Source organism: Elgaria multicarinata, chromosome 3, assembly GCF_023053635.1.
Source record: "Elgaria multicarinata webbii isolate HBS135686 ecotype San Diego chromosome 3, rElgMul1.1.pri, whole genome shotgun sequence".
NCBI lineage: Eukaryota > Metazoa > Chordata > Lepidosauria > Squamata > Anguidae > Elgaria > Elgaria multicarinata.
In genome coordinates this window covers 65,487,359-65,510,152 of record NC_086173.1, presented here as the reverse complement: position 1 = coordinate 65,510,152, position 22,794 = coordinate 65,487,359, and the positions used below count along the sequence as shown (strand labels likewise).

The window sequence follows — 22,794 nt, the reverse complement described above, 5'->3', positions numbered from 1 at the left end:
AACCAACGCCCACTTGCAATGGAAGGGACAGGGTTTGAGGACTGTTTGAACCATTCCAACAAAACCAAATGCAGTATATATACATATAAATCACCAGTGACAGAAAAGTGATGTACGCTTTGTTTAGGTGTGTATTAAAAAAACATGCAAGGAAGCGCCTCCACAACGATGTGTAGAATCCCCCTCCCCCTGGCCAGGAGCCTAGCTGTTGTTTAAAAAGAAATAGGAAAAACAGAGTGGGGAAAACAGATATGAGATACAGAATGTATGTAAAAATACTGAATGATATTCACAGTAACATCACTCGAAATCTTATTCATTTCAGTGGGAGTGTTGGCCATCATGGGACTGCAATTTATCTGACATCGCTGCCATTATCAAAGCTATAGCAGCCATTCGGCTATAAAGCAAAGGTTGTCTGTCTTTACTGTAACTTTTTGTCTGCCATTATGATCTTATTCTCTTGATGTGATTTAAATTTATTGAGGGGATGAGTTTGTGCACCCTGGTCCTGCCTCCACTGTCATGCCCTTTGCTGCCCCTCCCCCTGCCCCCATGCTCACTAGCCCTCTCTCTATAGAGGGGAAGCCTGCCAAACATGCATAGGCTCCCACCAAATGACACATTAAACCACTATGGGTTAATTAAGCCAACGTAACTTAATTAACCCATTGTGGGTTATCATGACATCTGAACCAAGTCTCTGTCTGTCTGTCTGTCTGTTTGTCTGTCTCTCTCTCTCCAGGCAATCTCATGTGGATAGAATCATGCCAATATCGGGCCAGAGGCTGTTAACTGTTTTTTGTGAATCCTGCCTTAATACTAGGTTATCTAAGATAGGGGAAGTGATACCAAAGCCCCGGTTTATTGAAATAGGCTCCTCACCTACAGTCACCATATCATGTAACTGAACGCTTACAGTAATTTTAAATGAGTCTACTAATTTAAGACACTTACCAAACACAGTTCTTGCTGGGACAGATTCTCTGTTGAGCCAAAAAGAGACCTGGGACAGAATCACTGTCATAATGCATGGCAGGTATGTTTGGATGACAAAGTAACCAATCTTCCTCTTCAAATGGAACTGTGTAGTCATCACAACATATTCTCCTGAGTACAAAGGATGGGGGGAAACCCAAAATGAAATGTCAGTGAAACACTTTTGCAAATAAATGCATCCGATAAAATACTTAAAATTCTTCCATCAGAAATCATTCAGAAAGTATTATACTTTTTTCTGTAAAATATTATTTATGTTTTTGCAAGAACTTGCCAAGGAAATCAAGGGGGGGGGGAATAAGGGTTCCACTCATAGAATTTTTAAAGCAGGCAACCTAGTATTTAGGGAAGATGGATAATTTGGGACTTCATTGGATCTGTAAGGATTTGTTCCCCACCATCTTATTTATATATTAAATTTATATACCGCCCCATAGCCGAAGCTCTCTGAGCAGTTTACAAAAGTTAGAAACAGTGAACACTAAAAAGAAATATACAAAATTTTAAACCATAAAAACATAAAATACATACAAAAACAGCCTTATTGTCTACAGTTTTATCAGCTTCTAGATACATCACACCAAGTAGTTTACACCCACAAATTCCTTTTGGATGGATTTTTCCAATAACCCAGAATCTCCTCTTCTTCTTTAATCTGTGATTTGTTTGAATCAACTAGAGCCACTTGCTACTCCAGCATCCTATCATAGAATCATTGAATTTTAGAGTTGGAAGGGACCTTGAAGCTAACATCTGCATAGCATCTGGTGTCTGCTCATGGAATACAATGCCTTGGTTTGCATATATCAGGCCACTAGTACTTGTTAATCACCAAGATGAATGCAGCACATCTGCCCTGTATGGCGACTCATGAGAGGCACAATAAGCCTACTGATTTGCCATCTGCCCAGGACTCCAAAAATAAGGAAGATCATCATGATGTATGTGGCCGTATATACACACAGTGGTAGACTGTACTCAGCTTGGTAGTCACAACCTTGGAAGGGCTTAGCATAGATGGACTGGCTTTGTTTAAGAAGAGCTGATTTGCCCAAATGTCCTTTTGGTCTCTTCCTGCTCTATGAGTTATAAATTCCTTGTGCAGCTTTTATCTAAAAAAGAAAATGCAAGTGTTCCTTTAAAATCATCAGTAGGGTCTGATCACTATTTAATGGTTTGTGTGAAATGGCATTTTCCAGAAATTAAACAAGCATCTCGTTTTTAGACTCATCATTTGTGACTATTAGCTGAAAAATTAACATCTTGAAAAGATCAAATTCCTTTGGGGTCTAATAATGCAGCACTGCATTCAGTACTGACCAGACTGGAACAAAATAAATGCCAGCAGAGAAAATAAATGCGGGGCAAAAAAGAGGTGTCCCTGGGCTTAGATGGTTATTTCTAAGAGTATTAAAAAACATGATTCAACCTATAGGCTCACAACACTCACCATAGCAAGTGTATACTCCCCTATGGCAAGTGGAATGAGCAGATTCCACTAGCCACTTTCCCCCCTAAGAACCTATTCTGCTTTAGAGCAGGAAAGGTGGATAGGTGGGAATTATTGGGTACCACTTCCTGAAGGCACTCTGTCCCCACAGTACATCCTCCCACCCCAACACACAGTCCTCCCCTGGGGCGGGACTGGGTGAGAGTTGAGCATTGGGTGCCACTGTCAGAAGGTGTTCCATGTGCCTTGGGAAGCGGTGCCCAACAGTGTGGGCTTCACTCCATCTATCCTTTCCATTTTGAAAGCCCAGATGGAGGGCAGTGTTGGATGCTCCTTCCTGTAGAGGCATGGAGCACCTTTCCCTCAGAAAAGGCAGAGTGAGGTGAAGCATCTCCTGAAGGTGTTTTCTCTTCTGCCACTGCATTTGCCAGGCAGGTGGAATCCCAATCATCCAACAGACAGAGACAGCATATGGATATGTTGGCCCCAATGAACTAAGAATTATTTATATGGGCGTTCCCTAGGTGGAAAATTTACCATCTTATACAGCCTCGTGTGGTACAGAGCGGTAAAGCAGCAGTTTCTGCAGCCGAAACTCTCTCCACGGCCTGAGTTCGATCCCAGCGGAAGCTGGTTTCAGGCAGCCGGCTTGGGTCGATTCAGCCTTTCATCCTCTCGAGGTCGGTAAAATGAGTACCCAGCTAGCTGGCGGAAAGTTAATAATGGCCGGGGAAGGCAACGACAAACCACCCTGCTATAAGGCCTGCCAAGAAAACGTCAACGAAAGCTGGCGTCCCTCCAAGAGTCAGTAATGACTCAGTGCTTGTACGAGAGGTTCCTTTCCTTTCCTTATACAGCTACACTATGAACACAAGTTACAAGGTCAAAAGTACTGTGAAGATGTTCTTATGTACACCAGAATACACTGTGAATGTACTGGTTAGCCAAGGTGCAATACTCCTAAAGTTTCTCTAAGCAAGCTCTACACCCAGCCGCCGCCACCACCAAAAAATGTTAGTTGCACAAGAATATTTCTTAAAATTGGGGCCTTGGGTCTTAAGCACAGCTCTGCTTCTTCATATCTGCAATTTAAAAGATGGAGTCTTAAATGTGCAAGCAACATGATCATTTGCTGCATCCTTCCTCCTAAGGTTGTTCTGCAGGTTTTACCATCAGGATTATGTATATGTGCAGACACACATGCATGCTTGCATGCATATATATACACACACACACACACACACACTTTTCAATTTGTATTATAGTTCACTTTCTACAAGCTTAGTTTTCTCTTATTCTTTCATTTTCTATATCTTCTCTGCAGTACTTTAGATATGCTTGAGATAGAACCTCCCAAGCCCTTCAAAAGGATTTAAACTCCATTGTGAATGGTTGGTAGATTGTTGTTGTTGTTAGGGATTTGATCTTTGTTTTTCAACCTTCCTTAATAAAAGTACTGCCAGAGTTTTGTTTTGTTTTTGTTTTACTAGTCTGTGCAAACATCTTATGTAGAACTTGGCACTAATCATAAATAACAGTGATTAATGTCTTTTAAACCATTATGTTAATTTTGTTTTGATATCTTTGCAAATTGGAATTCCTTATTTTTTCTGCCTGAGCTGCCTCATTTTTGATAGCATTGACAAAATGCTGTGAATAGTGACTTGAATGTTAAATATGTTCTTTCCATTAAGACAACCGTTTCTGTTTGGAAAGCAAATAGGAGGACCTGTAAATGATCCCTCAAATCATGCTTCTTTGGATAGAAATAACGGCTTGTTTGCAAATTTCTGAAGATGCAGCCAGCCGGGTAGGCTATATCCAGCTAGCACTCTCTTAGCTGCTTATTTAGTTCATGATTGACATAGAAAAGTGTGAATCAGGAGGGGAGTGAAATATATTACCATGCCTGGAGCCACAGGCCACGGCTAGACCAGGCCTATATCCCGGGATCATCCCAGGATCATCTCTGTGCATCCAAATGACACACAGAGGATCCCAGGAGCAGGCAGGGACGAACCCTCCATTTGTCTGGGAAAATCCTTAGGTCTAGCTAAGGCTACAGACTCAACTCTGTAATACAATAGCTGCTTCCCATATGGGAGTAATTTGGTTTAGTTTATTGACCATTCAATCCAAGCTGTGGATTGAGCTCTCCTTGATGCCCCTCTCCCATTTTGTTTTGCTTTTAAGGTTTGCCCCCTTTTGTCCCAGATACAGGCAAAATCAACTAATTTGTTTGCTTTGATAACCTAGGGTTTGAACAATTGTAAACATAGCAGGCAGGTCACAGAATGCCACATAAGAGATCACCTGACTTCCCTTTCTGCCTGTTCAGTTGCTGTGATCATCAGGAGAAATGCCCAAGATTTCAAAAGTCTAGTTCATCATGGGTTGGAATAGGGCTTTCAATTATCATTGGAACTCCCTTCCAATACAAATTAGGCAGGAACAAACCCTTCTGGGTTTTCAGCACCTACTCAAAGCTTACCTTTCCCAGCAAGCATTCTGAGGTAGGAAATCATGTCTTCTGTATACAGTAACAATATACAGTATTTAATCAAGATCTTATACTCTGTTGTATTTACATAGAAATTTATTTTAATGTAGATGACTCATAAAAACCATCAAATAAATAAATAAGCCCAATAAGTCCAGTGACTCACAGAAGCCGTTGGTAGAAGCACAACATAAATAAAATTTATACATTTGTATTCCTTCCACCCACCCATTGGCACCTGAATGAACTATGTTTGATGTTGACGTAGAGAAACTATTGTGAGCTTGGTCTGACGGTGCATCTAGATCAGAAGTGCCATCTAGATGTACAGCTGACTAGTTCAAGGAACGCTTGCATAAAGGAGGAAGTTGGTGGAGAACACCATTGTTCAGCAGTAGGAGAAGCTGTCCTGTCAAGTACCATCTGTACGCCAAGTTCTGGGTATCTGAGGAGGTATTCTCAAGGGCAGCTTTCAGGCTATGAAATTTTCTCCCATTCCAAGTCCAATTGAGGGCAGTTATATCTCATAACAATTTATTACTGATTTTATTTTGAACAACTATAGCCTGCCCTTTTCTAGAAGTGAAACTCAAGGCACTTTTAAAGTGCCCCCCTCTATGAGCAATTTTGAGGAGACCAAGAACGGAAAGTATTTAGCGCGAAAGTAAGTTGATGCATGGAGTTTCATTTGCCCTGATGCCATTGCATAGCCAAATTAATTTTTGTGAACCGCCCAGAGAGCTCCGGCTATTGGGCAGTATAGAGATGTAATAAATAAATAAATAAATAAATAAATAAATAAATTGATTCAAGAAGAAAATGGAAGGCCAAACTAGATGTGACTGAAAATGAAAGCTCCATGTGCTTAAACATAGAACCACCTTAATCATATATAGAGGCTGAGAGGAGTGTATGGGTAAGGGATTGTGTGGGTAAGGGGAACCGGACCCTCCCTCACCTGCAGTTCACTTCCCCACAACCCATCCCCCAAGTACTTTTGCCTAGTAGAAGCATGCAAAATAAATTTGGGTAATTTTTGGATAAGTCTGTTTGGGGTAATGCCTCCAAGAACAAGCAAACAAAAAGGCTTTCAGCAGACATTGGTAGCGGGAGGAGATGCATCTCCCAGATGCATCTCACAGCATGGATGCGACAACAGACATCACATGTTCCCACAAATAACACCACAGATGGAGGTAAGACCTCCAAAGGAGTCTCAGAGAATAAGTCACAGGGAACTTTATACACCAGCACTGAAAGAACTGATCTCATTGCAAATTAGTTTCCAGGAACAATTGGAAGTGCGGCTTGGGCCTTAAAAACTAAATCTGGAGGGGGGATGTTCCAGAGTATCTCCGGAAACACCTTTTTCTGTATGAGACTCCCCATATGCCACAATCATAAGGTGGGGTAGTGCTTAGAGTGAAGTTGTCTGAACCTAGGTTGTTTGGCACAAGAGGCAGGGCCTTTTCAGTAATGGTGCCTACACTGTGGAACTTCCTTCCTGATAGGCTAACCAACCCTTTAGCAAATGTGTGAAGATTAACTGCAGCCCAGATTTCAGTAGAGGTTTGATGGCTATATCAGGGAAAGGTGAATTGCTATGCACAAGATGCTAAACTCTGGCCTTAGCTAGACCTAAGGTTTATCCCGGGATCGTTCTGGGGTCGTCCCTGCCTGCTCCCAGGATATCCTGTGTGTCATTTATATGAACAGGGATGACCCCGGGACGATCCCGGGATAAACCTTAGGTCTAGCTAAGGCCTCTAACTCCAGTAATCACTGTTGACCATGATGGCTGGGGCTTATGGGAGTTGTAGTGTAAAACACCTGGATGGCACCAGGGTGCCTATCCCTGCTCCAGACATTTCATATAATGCTGTTCCCTGGTTTTGTGGGTGTTGTTTTATGGATTTAGCATGCTGACTTTTAAAGTAACAAACATCCCATTTCTACTGGGAAAAGTAGTTGCCGTTGACAGTTTTATAGAATTTCAGTTTTGTTGTTTTGTGATCTGATCCTACTTCTTAAGGACACAGTGTACATGTTTTAAACCTAAAATGCATACATCCCATTGAAGAGTTATATTTTTGACTCTGAAACTATGTTAGTTTTATAGAGAAAGACCATGCTCATCACCCACCTGTACTGGACTGCACAATTCCAGAATCCACAGTTTGTCCCATGAGATCATATTGGTTCAGTCGAGAACCATCATCGGCTACTACAACAGACTGCGCAGGTTCCCGTGTCCATTCATACATTACCTCCGATTTTGTATAAGCATCTAAATGGGGGGAAAAGATGTCATTTCCAAAAAGTAGTTAAAAATAATAATTGGCCATTTCATTTGCTTGTCTGTCCCACTTTCCAATAAGATGATCATTTTCTTTGGTACTTTCAGCAACAACAATGCAATGAACACAGTGTAAGAACTGTATATACCAATATTAATACGTGTGGTTTTTTACAGTGATCTAACTGTACCCCACGGAATGGCAGAAACACTGATAGGCATTAGATATTCAAATATTTTAAGAACCTTCTGAATTCACTGAAATTTGTGAAGACCAGCATTGGTATCAACCCAAATTGCAGAAATGAGGATTTCTGCCCCCCCCTTTTTTTTTGTCTGATCGGTGGCTTGAAAGCACTGGCCACAATGATTCGGTTTGCATGTTGTCAAGCATGGGTTCAAACCAAGTTGTTCATGCCTCCACAACCCAGAGTTCCAGGTTCATAACTCACAGTAAACATCCCAGGGTTGGAGTGTCCCTGGATTGTTTATCACAGTGGGAGCAGGCAGGTGGAACCAGCATGGTCACTCATTCCTAGTTGTTCATAATTATCCATGGCTTAAACAACCTATGGGGTTGTCCCAAGTTATGCCACTGGTGATTATTGCTTGAATGTCCATAAACCTTGAACCTATAAACCTTCCCCAACCTGGTGTCCTCCAAGTGTTTTGAAGTACAACCCCCAGCATTCCTGACCACTGGCCATGCTAGCTGGGGTTGATGGGAGTTGATGTCCAAAACCTCTGGGGTGCACCAGGTTATGGAAGTCTACCATAGGTACTTTGCCTCCTGTCTACCATCTCTGACCCTCTAGGATGGTTCATGCCACTTCAAAGAAGAGCCAGATCAGCCTGTTTCGAGCAGCTGCAGCTTTTAGATTCCGAGCCCTGAAACTGCTCGGATGGTAGGCCCATTGATGGTGCTATGTAAATAATAATAATAATAATAATAATAATAATAATAATAATAATAATAGAAGAGCTGTTTGGCATGCATCCAAGAGCTGTTGTTTTCTTTCGTTCATAGCAAGTCATTCTACTTTAATATCCTATAAGGGGACACTATGGATTTAGCATGCTGACTTTTAAACTAACAAATATCCCATTTCTATTGGGAAAAGTAGTTGCCATTGACAGGATAACTTGCATTCTCTTCCATGATCATCCTGGCATCCCAATATAGAAAAGCTGTTGGCATAAAGAGAGAGAGTGCACCAGCACTGAAGGAGGTCAGCTTTGAAGCCAGAACCCTTTCCTAGATGCCAACATCTTCTAATGGCAGGAGATTGTTGGTGTTGTAATCACTCACAAACACCTTTCAGATGAGAAATTATTGATATGTAGGTGCAGCATCTGGTACAAATTATGACTTTTCTCCCAAGTGAGCGGCTGCAGCTCAGAACTCGAGTAATCCCCCAGCATCCCCCAAGATGAGAAGCCAGTATCTGGAGAAGGAATGTGAGCCAAAGGCATATCTCCTGATGGTCTCCCTCAGTCCACACGCTCCATCCACTTGAAGCCCTGCACACATATTTTCAGACTAGCCTGTGTAGAAGCATGAAAGAATAAACACTAAGGATGATCCTTTGGCAAGCTTTGGGAAGAACCCTGCATCGCTCAATAGATCTTTCGACAATGTCAGCATGGGAACCTCAACTGGAACAAATGCTGATGCTTGGTCATCATTACATTGGTGTCCTGGATTAAGCAGACTCTTTCCTGTTTACGTTTAACCAGCCCCTTTTGGTATTTTGGGGATCCAAGCATTCATTTATAATTCCAGTTTTCATTTTAGGGAGTCAGCTCAGAAGTCTTCCAGTGAAAGTCCAACCAAAATACACAGGTGTTGTGTACAAACACCCTTCTGTTCCATGGGAATATAGAAAGACTCACAGTGGACTGATTGCCTACTTTCATTCCCCCACCCCGCAAAAACACAAAATGACCCAAAGAGTGCATTCATTTTGACCTTTTAAGAAATCCTGTTCATCACTGAATATTTCTAAATGCAGCTATAAACCGCCCAGAGAGCTCTGGCTATGGGGGCGGTATATAAGTGTAATAAATAAATAAATAAATAAACACCAAGAAATAATGGGTGTTTCATCAAAAATGCTTGAAGTAATATATCGTCACCAGAGTCAATCTATACATTCTTTGTTTGTACGACTGAGGTTGCTCTTTCCCTGATAAAATATAGCTGCAGTCAAGCAGAAACGGGAAGCCTCTATATGCTGTGATATCACAGCATTCTCCACATGTCTGGAGTGGAGCCATTTCCCTCTTTGGCTAATGCCTGTGCCAGATATTGGATTACATTTATTCATGTAGAAAATCTTCATTTAAAAAATAAAACTGCAGAGATTGGAAAATAGTGTGCATACATATACAATCCCAGGCTCTTAGTTATCCTGTTCTGACTGTTAAGTGGGCTGTGGAAAGGAGAGGGCGGGATTGGGGGAGAAATGATTGTTAAAGTCAACTTACAGCTTCCAAATTTCAATGGGCAGGCATGTGCATCCATGGGGAAGTCTTCTAAATGCATTGGACATTCTGCTCTCACTGTGAGTCTACAAGGGAGTCATAAGCAATAGAACAATTTTAGGAGCAAAAAGTGGCTTTAACTCAAAGTATTACAAAAGGCATGCGTTCCATTGCAGTTTGGTTAATGTACTATATCAAATGATCATTTGCACAAGCTTACTCAGAAATATTTTTGCTCACTTGTCTTAAAAGCCCTTTTTCTTCTCTCTCTCTCTGTCTTTGCTCACCCTTCCAGTATCACCTTGCAAGTGCCTTTATCCGTACCAATAATATTCCCTGTTTACCTGTTAGTATGCCTTGTAGTTTTACATTTCTCTGTAACATGCATTAATTAAAGGGTTAAATTTTGGAACTAGAATGGCAGGATAGAAATTCAGAATAATAAACCAATAAAACTCAAAACCCAGCAATTCTTTTTCATAAAAGGCATGTATGTAACACACTTACTCCAATGTTCACTTCAATAGGACTACTCTGGAACAAAGGCATGCCAAGGTGTAATTCTAGAATATATTAGAGGAACTAGATTTCTGCTAGAGCTCTTACATGTTTTTCCCATTTATTCAACAGTCATTACTTTCAGTTTTTGCCAGTAACAAATTACTCAGTGCTGCTTCTGACTGCTATATTCAGAGCACAAAAATGGAAGAATGCACACATCTTTGTAGAGTCAGAAATATGTTGTTTACATTTATATTCCCATCCTTTCTCTAAGATGATTAGGATGATACCCCACCCATCTCCCATTTTATTTTCATAACAAGGATCAGGTCCATCATTTAGGAGTGCTCCTTGACCTTACACTGATCCTGGACCTTCAGGTAATGGTGGTGGCAAGGAGATTATGCACAATTATGCTTGGTGCGCCAGTTGCGATCCTTATTGAGGCATCTGGCAACAGTTATCCATGCCTTGGTTACATCACATTTAGACTATTGCAATGCACTCTACCAGGGGCTACCCTGAAGAGTGTCTGGAAGCATCAAATGGTGCAAAATGTGGCAGCGATAGGTTGCTAACTGGTTCATGCTATTGAGACCATATTACACCTGTCCTGAAAGACCTGCACTGATTGCCAGTTGCTTTCCCTGCATAATTCAAAGTGTTGTCTTAACCATGAAGGCTCTAAATGTCCTAGGACCTGTCTATCTAAAGACCCACCTGCCTCACTATGAATCTCCATGAGTATTAAGATCTGCCGGAGCTGCCTTCTGAAGGATGTCATTACACTCAGAAGTCCATTTGTCATGGACACGTGAAAGGGCTTTCTCTTGTGTTGCCCCCAAACTATGGAATGCACTCCCTCAAGAAGGACAACTGCCCCTACTCTCTCGGCCTTTAGAAAGGGTGCAAAGATGCATCTTTTCCATTTAGGTATGTAGATTATTTTTTATATATATATTAATGTTTTTATTTTTGCAGTGTGTTATTGTTTGTGCACTGCCTGGATGGCGTTTTAGCAGATAAGGCAGTATATGTTAATAAATAAATACATAATAAAAATTAAACAACCCTGTGAGGTAGCTTAGTTGGGAGTTAGTGAGTTAGTAACTGGTCACACTTGTCTGTATGGAGATTGGAACCTGGGTCTCCCCTATGCTAGTCCAATACAGTGACTGCCCCATCATGCTGTTCTGCAGGAAAGATCCCAACCATTTTGTAAAAAGCTATCCTCATACTTGGATCCGAGCCTTGCAGAGATGTAGACAATTGCTCTTCCTTTTTTCCTGCTCCAGAACAAGGGCTTTTATTGGGGGTCTGCCAAGCACGCCAGGAATGCTCACCCACCCAAATATGCTCCATCCAATGAGTCATTTATTTGCACTGGATCTTGTAAAAGGAGCACCAGAGAATCCCATTCTGTCCCTCTAAATAGCAATCTGTGTATGCCTAATGAGACAAAGCATACTTGTCATGCATGGGATGCTACTGTAGATGCTGTGGCATGACTGCTCATGCCACAGCATCTACAGTTCATCTCTAACACTGGCTTGTGAAAGCCTAATCCCCCCAAGCCTGCTAAAAGTGAAATATGAAGGCTTTCGTGTATTCTCAAAAATTCAGTGGAACTAAGTAAGCTTAGAGGTCAGAAAGTGAAAAGATAAGCCAAAAAAAAAAAAAAAGAGCGAAGAAAAATTGACACTGAAAACAGCTACTTTCAATTTATCTTTTTTACGATGTACACATCATTGCAGTACCTAAATTCAAATATAAATCTTTAAAAGACAAAAAAAAAAAGAATGGAAATAGTTCATAAACATTATAATTTATGCAGTATTTTTTCATAAATGAGAGGGTGCCGTGCTGCGATGCTCACCTCATTGTATAGAGCAGTGTCCCATCTTCTGTAATCCGCAAGAGTTTGTTAGGCATAGTCATGTTGTGAGCTACTGATTTCTTTCCATTGTGGAAAAAGGTATCAGGGGTCCATATTTTGCTGGCCATTAAATTATTAAGTCGGAGGACTTGCATGGGTCCTTTGAACTTCAGTCTTTCATCCCTCCAGCTTTGCCGGAAAAATACGTCTATTGTGTATTCCTAAAATTAGACAATGGGGAGGTTTGAATGTAGTTCATTTGGCAATTGGAACATTGGCGGTGAACAGGATTCAAGAGCAACGCTGAGCTTAAAATTCTTTTTTTAGTGATGCATTTCGTTCACAATGTCTAAGGGGCCAGCCTAGTGGTGGTGGTGAGCAACTGTACATGTCAAGAAATGAATTGTGGAACGAAGACAACACCTCTATCGGAAATTGTGGGAAAGACACAGAACTCTTTTTTAATATCCTGCTCTCTTCCAAAAATGCTTTTAAAGTCTGAAACCCAAAATTGACTCTGGAAGGATATTACACATCCAGTAATCTCTCACTCTCAGCCCATACAGACTATCAAACAACAGCAAGCTTTTTTCCTTGCAAAAGTCCAGTATCAAACCCCCAATATCCAACTGTAACCACAGCAGTGGTTTGTTCTGTCTTCACAGGATGTGTTCTCCCTATCACAATGAGATGCCAAAAGAGTTAATCAAAGATATTAGATGTATTTTATTAATACATTAGATATTAGATGTATTTTATTAATTTATATTAGATATTAGATGTATTTTATTAATTTAAATTTTATAACCCTCACTATTTCTCCAAGTTGGTCAGAGCAACTTGCACTCCCATCCAGGTGATTTAAAGCGTCAAGCCTGCTTTGTTTCAATTGTAGAACTGGTGCCACATGCTTGTACACAATAATTTAAGTGAATTTCCTCGATTCAAAAGGCCTCAAACAAACAGGTGCATGGGGTAAATAAAACTAGTAGTTTAGACAGAGAGACTAATTTTCTTCTTCATTCAACTGGCCCCCAAGCTGGGGGCAAAACAAATAATATATTATCTCCAGTGTTAGTCTAACTTAAGATCTATTCATTTAAATGGGTCATCTTTAAATAGCACTAACATTGGACACTGGCCATTCCTTAAAATCCGTATCTAGCTGCTATGTCTTTTTTATTTATACTCTAGAGTAGGTGTAGGGGGCTGATCCAGATCTTAAATAACCCCTTTCTCTGTGCTAGAGTCATGATCAGGTCCTCTGTGCCTACTCTAAAGTAAAAATGAAAAATGTTTTGGCTGTAAGGTATGGATTTTTGGCCCTAAGTAGACCAAAAGGTTCTTATCACCTGTATACCAACAATTCAAATGTGCCAGTGATTTCAAGTACTTCAAGGCACTTTCAGGTTTCAGATCTGTTCATGGAAATTCAACTGTTTTCCTAACTAGTTTTAAAGAATGAGATACTAGGCAGAAATGCTATAATAAGAAGACCTTTTTATTCTCCCAGCATTTTAACAGTCTAGAAATAAATGTTAACTTGGTGTTTTAAATTTGTAATTTTGCATTGCTGCTGTTTTTATCTGGTTGAGCTTTTCTATTGTATTTTATATTATGGTTTTATACTGTTGTTTTATACTTTGAATGGTTTTAATTTTTATGAACTGCCCAGAGAGCTCCGGCTATTGGGGGGTATAGAAATGTAATAAATAAATAAATAAATAATGCTGGGCTATAATAATGACTTGATTCTAAAGAGGGGGAGCCATAGAATCAACATCAGCTGCAATGTATCCATTGCATTATATGAGACAACTTTTCTGAATTGAGACAATCTTGACTACTACAGAACACCATTAAAGAGAGCAAGAAGCCCTGTGCACAAGAAATTATCGTCAACACATGTTCCGACCTACCCTCTCAGAGGATGACAAACTGGGCATCACATTGCATAGGCCTAGACCCTGACATGCAATGGATAGAATTGAATGACTTATACACCGCAAAAGTGTATAGATCACACAAATCTACCCTACATGAATTACGGTCTATGCAGATTGGTTTTGGCATGATGTTGAAAATTGTAAATTGGGTGTGCCAAGGGGAGAGAGCCATGGATACAATTACGATCTCCTACACACATTGATAATAACAATATCAGCATATGGAAAGGTGGGCAGGGAGGGAGAGGAGTGATTTTTTTTTGATAAAGTGATGCTTTGGAGAAAAGCAATAGAGAATTCTTCAAACAGTTTTGCAACACGCACGCACAAATCATAAACAGAACAGAGCTTGAGCCCCCAAAGTCCTCTAACTGTATAGATGCTCCATATATTTCAAGGTTCTTGAAGGGAGTATTCAAGAAATAGTTCTGTAATGGTATTTGCAGCTCCCAAAAGAAAATGGCTTTGCAACTGGTACATCTTATTCAGGACATATATGCATTACATATACATCATTATTAACTATATATAGCAAACACACACACACCTACATCAAGTTCACACATACCCCTACATCTACTTAGAAAATGTACACTCATGGAACAAAAGGTATGAAGAAACAATCTTACAAACTTTATCAGGTCCTTTTAAATCCTTTTTAAATTATTATTACTAATAATGTCAAATAATGGTATGTTTACTCATCAATACTCAGCATTTAGGAAAGTTTGTTTGGGAGATATACATATATATATCATACTTTGTGGCTTAATACAAGTTGCTGCAGTCCAAAATGTAAATAGAATCTTTTTCAGATGCATTGCAGGGTTTTAGATTTACTTTGAGTCTTCATGTAACAATCTGGATGACCAAACATGTAAAGACCTGAACTTAAGCTCAGCCTTACAAAACACTTGCTAGAAATACAGATACAAATCGAATAAGTGGAAGAACAATCCTTGAAATGAGGTATGGGTGCGTAGTCAGATGATCAATTCTGTATGTCAGAAAAACTGGTACTAAGCAAGCCAAATATTCAAAACGTTTCAAATGAATTGAATTGTCTAATTGGGGTGGGTGGGATATTCAAGGTGTCCACTTAAAGACACAATCCTACATGTTTAGACAGAAAAAAAGCCCTACAACTCCCAGTATGCCCTAGCCAGCATGGCTGACTGGGACATGCTGGGAGGTGTAGGCCTCCCCACCATCCCCATCTACACATGCATCTTATTGCACCCTAAGTGCCCTTAAATAAGTCTCCTCAGATAAGTGTCCTTAAATACAGTCAATGTAAAAGTATGCTATAGATGTAGAAAGGAGGTTGGGCAGAAGTCTAAGTGGTGATAAGTTAGTGCAAATATCCAGACTACACCCTTCCTGAAGGCTAAGAAATTTTAAGAAAATGAAAGAAGATAGGGTGGCACTTACCATATCATGGTCTGAAACTGGCCCGAAACTGGTAACGAAGATGTCAGTCTTCACTTCAGTTACACGTTCTAATGAAGCAGGAAATTAGAAGAATGAGTGCATATCAATAACTTTCATTAGAACCAACCACCAAAATAGAGAATGCATTGACTTTAATTAGATGCTCTAAAATTAGAGGAGGGGCTATAGCTCCCATGCAGAAAATCTCAGGTTCAACCTCCAGTATCTCCAAAGTGGGCTGAGCAAGACCTCTGTCAGATACAAAACAGGGCAGGGCTCCTGCAGCTTTAACTGTTGTAATGAAGAGGGAATTTCACCAGGTGCTGCATGCATTCAAAGGACACCTGCTAAAATTCCCTTTTCTATACAACTGTTAAAGATACAAGAGCCCCATCCTCCTTTTCATATGGTCACCCGAGAAGGCAATTTCCTATGTTCAAAACTGGTCCACAACATGGTCTTGCTAATTCAGGCCCAGACCTGAAAACCTTCTGTGTGGATGTACCTACATTTTTTCTTCTCAGCCTTCTTTCTCAGAAGGAGCCCACAATGCCCTCAAACTGCTCTTTAAAATCCCCCAAGTTCAAAGCTCAGTTTGGTGATTTAGCATGAAGTCTCCTAAAAGGGCAAATGCTGCTGGTGTTCCTACACTATTTGCCCCACATCTCTCTTTTAAAAGCCGTGGGTACCTACATATGCAATGGTACCACCTTGAGTCAGTCAGTGCATCATTGGGGACACTAGCAACCAATCTGTCGGATCCAAACTTAGTCATAATTAGAGTAATTCCATTGGAACCTATAGGACTTTGGATGGTCATGACTAACACCCCTCTTATTGATCTACTCTATAACTAGGTCTGAACTCAACCCAATGATTCAACATGCTATGTGGTAAACTGAACAATGATGAGAGCAAAAACTGCAATATTCATTGTGTGTTTTTTTAAGAAGTAAAGATTGATATCATAGTATTCCAGCTGTAGTTGTATTGTCATGAAATAACTGCTGCGTGCTATTTTTCGTTGCTCATAGGACTGACAATCATACAAATTATATTGAAAAAGCATTTGGCTAGTGGAATTTCCTAATTAGCCATCCAGCAAAATGGATGTGGCCTAATCAAATCTATTTATGAAAATATTAATTGCCATAAAGAAAGGTAAGGATTGTCCTGACATCTAATTAGGTTGGAGTTTAATCCTAAAGAGGGTCAAAATGAGAATTAACCTCAAAGCACTGTGACTGTAAGGTTACTCCCGGAAGAAATGTTCATCCTGAAAAATGAGTCCTCATTTCATGGCTGAGCAAAACGCTTTGGAATTGAAGGCTGTGATCTCACAGTAATTAGATTTACATTTTGCCAGGTGAACTGAGGGCCTACCTATACACTCGTGGCTACATCCAAACCCTGACGGCCACTCTTTAAATAAAAACTGGTTTGGGATGGGATGGATTGAAATGGACAAATGGGAAGGAGGGGAGAGAGTTTTAGTGCTTTCCTTGAGCACCACTTCTCTGCTCCAAATCCCCCCACAAACACACACACATTCAGACTTAGTAGTAGTAGTAGTAGTAGTAGTAGTAGTAGTATCCTGCCTTTTGCCCAATACTGGGCCTCAAGGTGGCCTTACAAAATTTAAAACATATACATTTTAAAACCTAGAAGAAACATACAAAAAATTTTTTTTAAAAAATTACAATATTAAAACATTAAACATTTAAAATACATGACAATTTTACAAATCCTTTTACAAGACATATGAAGTGGCTTTTCCTGGACTTAGATCCAGCATCTTTGTTCTGCTGCTAGAAGAATACCACTGCAGTTGTCCCCCTCCAAATCTGCTCCAGAGGGCTGTGAGACCTGCTGGGGGAGTTTTGTAGAAGCACAACAACAGAGAGGAGCCCGCACAATTAACAAGCACAAAACAGGAGACCATTAATGATAGAGCATGCAGTGAGGGATGGGCTGTAAGGGAATGAAAAGGGAATGAAGTCCTATCCTGCAAGTGGCACCATCCCACTGGCAGAACATTGATGCTGGATCCAGTCTCTGGAAAAACAGGTTCTTTGGATTTAGTTACAGAAACATGGGTATAACCATACACTTGGGCCTCAAACCAGCCCTGACAATGTTTCTTGTTATTACTACTTATTTGCCGTTGCTTTTTTAAGATGTGGTAACAACACCGTGTTTCCTTACGTCTAGTGAAAACAATATGAACATGGCACATATTTTGTTCTGAACACTGAAACTAAGAAAAATGGATCCATAATCTGCTCAGGCTTGGTCATTTTGAAGGCTTTGGAAAGCTGCCCATTGTTTGAAAATAGAGCTGGATTTGATCCCAGAGAGGATAGGAATTTAATAGGGAATCAATATGCTAGAACCTTTGAGTATGAAAACTAAGGTGTGTAAGTTTACAGTGATATAGTTAGCACGGCAAGGGCTGAAAAGCAAACCACATGGGTCAGTTGTTCTCCTCACCCGCTCTCTTATTTGTTGTTGAAGTTGTGAATCAGTATTTTGGCTATGCCCCTTTCAGATTGCTATACAAAAGCAACATCCCTCTGAAGAAAAAGTAGATATGGGGAGAATGTAGTCGGGTCTAGACTGGCCGTGTTTTCTGTGCCCAGGGTGCTTTCATATTAGAGCCCTTCGTGCATTTGAAGCATAGGTCTTGAACAATGTGTTGGAAGTAGAACTGAAATTGTGCTTCCACTCTGCTCCTCAAATAGTGCTTTATCTCAATTGCAATCATAGAATCATAGAATAGTAGAGTTGGAAGAGGCATATAAGGCCATCGAGTCCAACCCCCTGCTAAGTGCAGGAATCCACCCTAAAGCATCCCTGACAGATGGTTGTCCAGCTGCCTTTTGAAGGCCTCTAGTGTGGGAGAGCCCACAACTCCCTAGGTAACTGGTTCCATTGTCATACTGCTCTAACAGTGAGGAAGTTTTTCCTGATGTCCAGCCGGAATCTGGCTTCCTGTAACTTGAGCCCAATCTCCCAATACTCCATCTCCATGGCAAAGGCAAAAATGATCGGGCATTAGCGACCACCTTACAGCTATGTCTTTGGTATATTTACTCAAAAATAAGTCCAATTTCCTTGGAAATCATGCTTAGAATTGCAGACTTCAGTCAGCCAAGGCCTCCCGCTAGATGTGGTTTAAAGAAGCTCCTGCAACATCATAGAAACTTCTGTTTATCGTTTCCTGAAACAGTTTTCTCCACCTGACCCACTTCCTTTAATGACTTTATTCCTTGTATTCGACCATTTCCTCATTATTATTATTTTTAAAAAATGAAATTGCACTCTTATGCTTAATCAAACAATGGAAATAGATTATGTAAAGTCATTTAAAGAAACAAAGAAAAGGCCACAGTTGCTAAGCGGTAGGAAAACACAGGAGGGTTATGAGTGGAAGATGACGACTTCTGTACACACATACAGCCCTAACAAGTTTCCGTCAATAAGGTAGAGGAATTGCACAATAAAAGTCTTATCTGAAAAGCATCCTTAGTTCCAAACCAAGTTGTGGTTCTGTTTGGCCCAGCCATGATTTATAATCTCAACTGATTTTTTGAAAACCAATTTCTTAAATTGCACTATACCGCTTGGTGTTTAAGAGGAATTAAGCATTTTTGATGGCACTATACCAGAACTTTATACGGACATCCCCCTGGTCACAAATTGCATCATTTGACTATCATTACTTGGGTTACATGGCGTTCTTTTTTTCCCCTCCTACTGCATGAATAACCAAATTTATCTGTTGATTTTTTTAAAAAAAAAATGTTCCTGCGCACTAATAAAGGAGGTGCCCTTTGATGAATCTGGGATTCTCAAAAAGACAAAAACAAAAAAAACTTGCTTGTTTACCACTTTTGCAATTAGATGATTCAGCTGTGCTTTGTTAGATGCTCCAAAAATAATGAGCCATTTTTACACAGGACAGAGCTTTACAGCAACTGACTCACAGAGTTTGGGCATCAATTCACAATGAAAGGCAACTATCTTTTATTTTACTTTTGCTTATCATATTGTAGATTTACATTTAAGATCTAGAGGGAACTGTGTTCTTTTGGACTACAAAATGTGATGACAATGGGTTAGATCAAAACATAGATTAATTCCATTGAAATCAATGAGCCTTTAACTGATTTCATTGTGTCTACTCTAAGTATGACTGTATCTGGATCCAACCCAATATTTCCATAAAAATTATTTATATGGTGCAACTTAGGATCCTGCATAGTTCAGAAATGAGTCTACCTTTGACAGGTCCTCCCCCCCCCCCCCATCGCACATGTACCCTACCTTTCCAATGTGCGGTTCAGAGAATTTTGGAAGATTTGTCTCATACATTCGACAACTGGCGAGTTATTGAAAGATTTATCTTAGTAATGTAGACTACCCATAAATGCCAAAAAAAGTATGCCTGATTTCATTTGCATTATTATTATTATTATTATTATTATTATTATTATTTTCACAACTAGGATATATCTATGGTCTTTCAAAACAGAAGGTCCTACTGGGTAAATATGATTTCTGTTAAAACACATCTCACCTCACAGATACTTCTGGTGAAGGGATCTTATTGTTGCAAACTTTGGGTTTACTTTCTGGACTCCAGAGCTAGTTTTCCCTGAAGCCACATTCCCACTTGCTTGCTTGATAGGCAGAGAACCAGTGAGCAATTAGGCAGTGGCATCTCCTGCTCCTCCTTCTCACCGCCACCGTTGTCTGGGTCAGAGCAAGAGGCAGGTGAACAAACAGGTTGCAACAGTGAAGAGGAGGAGCAGGTCCAGGAGGCTCTTGTCAGTTGTCCGCTGCTGGGGTGTGGGCCCTCAGGAGCTGCCCAACCATGCCTATCCTTGACACCAGTCTTTCCTTCATGTAAAGGTACTGGAAAACAGCACTTTCAAAAGACACACCTAAAGTTCTGCAATGCTGCAGTGAGTTACAATGTACCTACTTATCCCTATGGTACACAGCAAGCAACTGGAACATAGTCTTTTAAAATAATTAGCAACTACATTTTCCCCAGTCCTCCCTGCATCCCATCACCCCACCCCATGAATCAAGAAAATGTAATTTATTATTTTTACAAAAGAGATTTCCATATAATGCCACTTAGGTAGTAGAATAGTGCTGCTGCAGTTGAATGTAGGGGTATATGAGATGATGTCCAACATGAGCCATTAAAAAGAAACAAACAAGCTAAGGTGTAAATATGTATGCTACTATCCTTGGGTAAAATGGAGCATTCTTAATTTTTGTCTGAATAAACACGAAGAGGGAGACAGTGAAATATATGGGCTTAAGAATGCAATCTCCTACAGGTTCAGATAGAAAAAAAGTCCCAACATGCTGTCTGGGCCATTGTGGGAGTAGTAGGGTGTTCCCCGTACCCCTCCCCGTTTGAACATGCATAAGATTGTGCCCTAAGAGTGCTTAAGGTCTGTGCTGGATTGTGAGCCAAATGTTTTCTTGGTGATGAAAACTGCAGCCTGATATGAAGATTCACGGCATTAGCTTACTTAGATGTAGGTGTCCTTAGTATTGCTGGTACTGTGACATAAAACAATGATTTACATATTGCAAGCATGGCTGAAAGATATTACAAAATATGAAGTTTCTGGATAGTCTGACTGCATCTATGAATATTTCTCTGATGGTTTTAATGTACCCATGCTGGAAGGAGAAATCACAACCATGAAAGGTTGTCACACATGGGAGGGCCAGAGTGCAGGACACAGAATAATGGGCTCAAGATTCCGGCTGGACATCAGGAAAAATGTCCTGACTGTTAGAGCAGTACAACAATGGAACCAATGACCTAGAGAGGTTGTGGGCTCTCCCACACTAGAGGCCTTCAAGATGTAGCTGGACAGCCATCTGTCAGGGATGCTTTAAGATAGATTCCTGCATTGAGCAGGGGTTTGGACTCGATGGCCTTATAGGCCCCTTCCAACTCTACTCTTCTATGCTTCTATGATAATGACATCACTTGTACTAACACTGATTGACATCGCACTTGATATAGATCCTAGCTCTACTCTAGGAAAATGCCCTCACCATCTCTACTTGATGTACAATTAATTACTCGAAATGAAATAATTCTTGTTATGCTACTAATCTGAATTTCACTAAGCATCACTATCCTTTGTTTAGTCATGAAACAGATGTATAACAGTTAGTTGGTCTTACCAACAAATCTTATATTTATTTTCTCTCCTCAATGTTTACGTGAGCTTGCTCAGGTTTTCTATTGGGAGGGAGGGTGTTTAAGGAGATATAATACCATAGAGATGGATAGAGTTCATTTTAATTTTCAAATACATTCTTTAATTAAAGTGAACCGCCTAGGGAGCTTTGGCTATTAGGCGGTATAAAAATGCAGTAAATAAATAAATAAGACAAAATACCCCCTACAATAATTACAAAACAGTTGTTTCCCTAATATCATTCTTGGATCTAGCTGCTGTATTCTTCTTGAACAAGAATGTATAGCTTACAGCCACTTCAATGTGAAAATTGGATGCAGAATTTGAATTTGATCAAGGGTCAGAACTTCTTCACTGTGTAGATTTCCCCACAGCTGATAGGAATGCCTCCTCCAAAACTTATACATTTACAGATCTATGCATTGATCTGATTTACACAACATGGAACCCCATCATAGGTTAATGAACCCTCAAGGAACTGCCATTATGAATATGCAACCCATTACCAGGGCTTGTCAGGGCTTGTCGCATCATGTGAACCTGGCTGGCAGGGCTTTGATGGCTAAACAACCCTTGTTGTTTATCCCCCAAATAACCCCTGCCAGTTGGGGGTTTCATATTCATAATGGTGGCTGTCATGTGCCACAGCTCCTCCACGGTTTATTAACCCATGATAGGCTGTCGTGTAGTGCAAATTGGCCCATTGAGAACTCTACAAAGCCTTGCACACACATCAGCAGTCAAACTAATAATCTCCTTCTCATGCTAGTCAGAGAGAGAGAGAGAGAGAGAGAGAGAGAGAGAGAGAGAGAGAGAGAGAGAGAGAGAGAATGGACAGTATCCAATGCTGCTGCATTACTAGTGGAAATGAACGGCCATTCAATGGGGAGCTAGTGCCTATGGGCACAACTGGAAGCTAGCCCAAATTAGCACTTTGGTAATGGGACAAGTCTGTGGAGCTGCAGAAGTTTCCAGGCCCTGTGCATACGATAATGATGTCATAACTTCTCTTCAAGGCCTAATCTGTACCCAATCCAATGCAGGGGAAAGGTCTATGTATTCTTACAGTTTG

The 22,794-nt window shown here is 40.4% G+C and overlaps 1 protein-coding gene across 2 annotated transcripts in view; it reads right to left on the bottom strand.

Moving 5' to 3' along the window:
- Positions 1-22,794, bottom strand: part of GABRA1 (gamma-aminobutyric acid type A receptor subunit alpha1) — a 44,930-nt gene that overhangs the window by 11,712 nt on the left and 10,424 nt on the right. For both annotated transcript variants that reach the window (XM_063120551.1, XM_063120552.1), the window contains exons 4-8: positions 15,484-15,551; positions 12,107-12,327; positions 9,733-9,815; positions 7,093-7,236; positions 958-1,110 (exon numbers count right to left, since the gene is read on the bottom strand). In XM_063120551.1, coding sequence (XP_062976621.1) covers positions 958-1,110; positions 7,093-7,236; positions 9,733-9,815; positions 12,107-12,327; positions 15,484-15,551 — 669 coding nt within the window. The remainder of the gene's footprint in view (positions 1-957; positions 1,111-7,092; positions 7,237-9,732; positions 9,816-12,106; positions 12,328-15,483; positions 15,552-22,794) is intronic.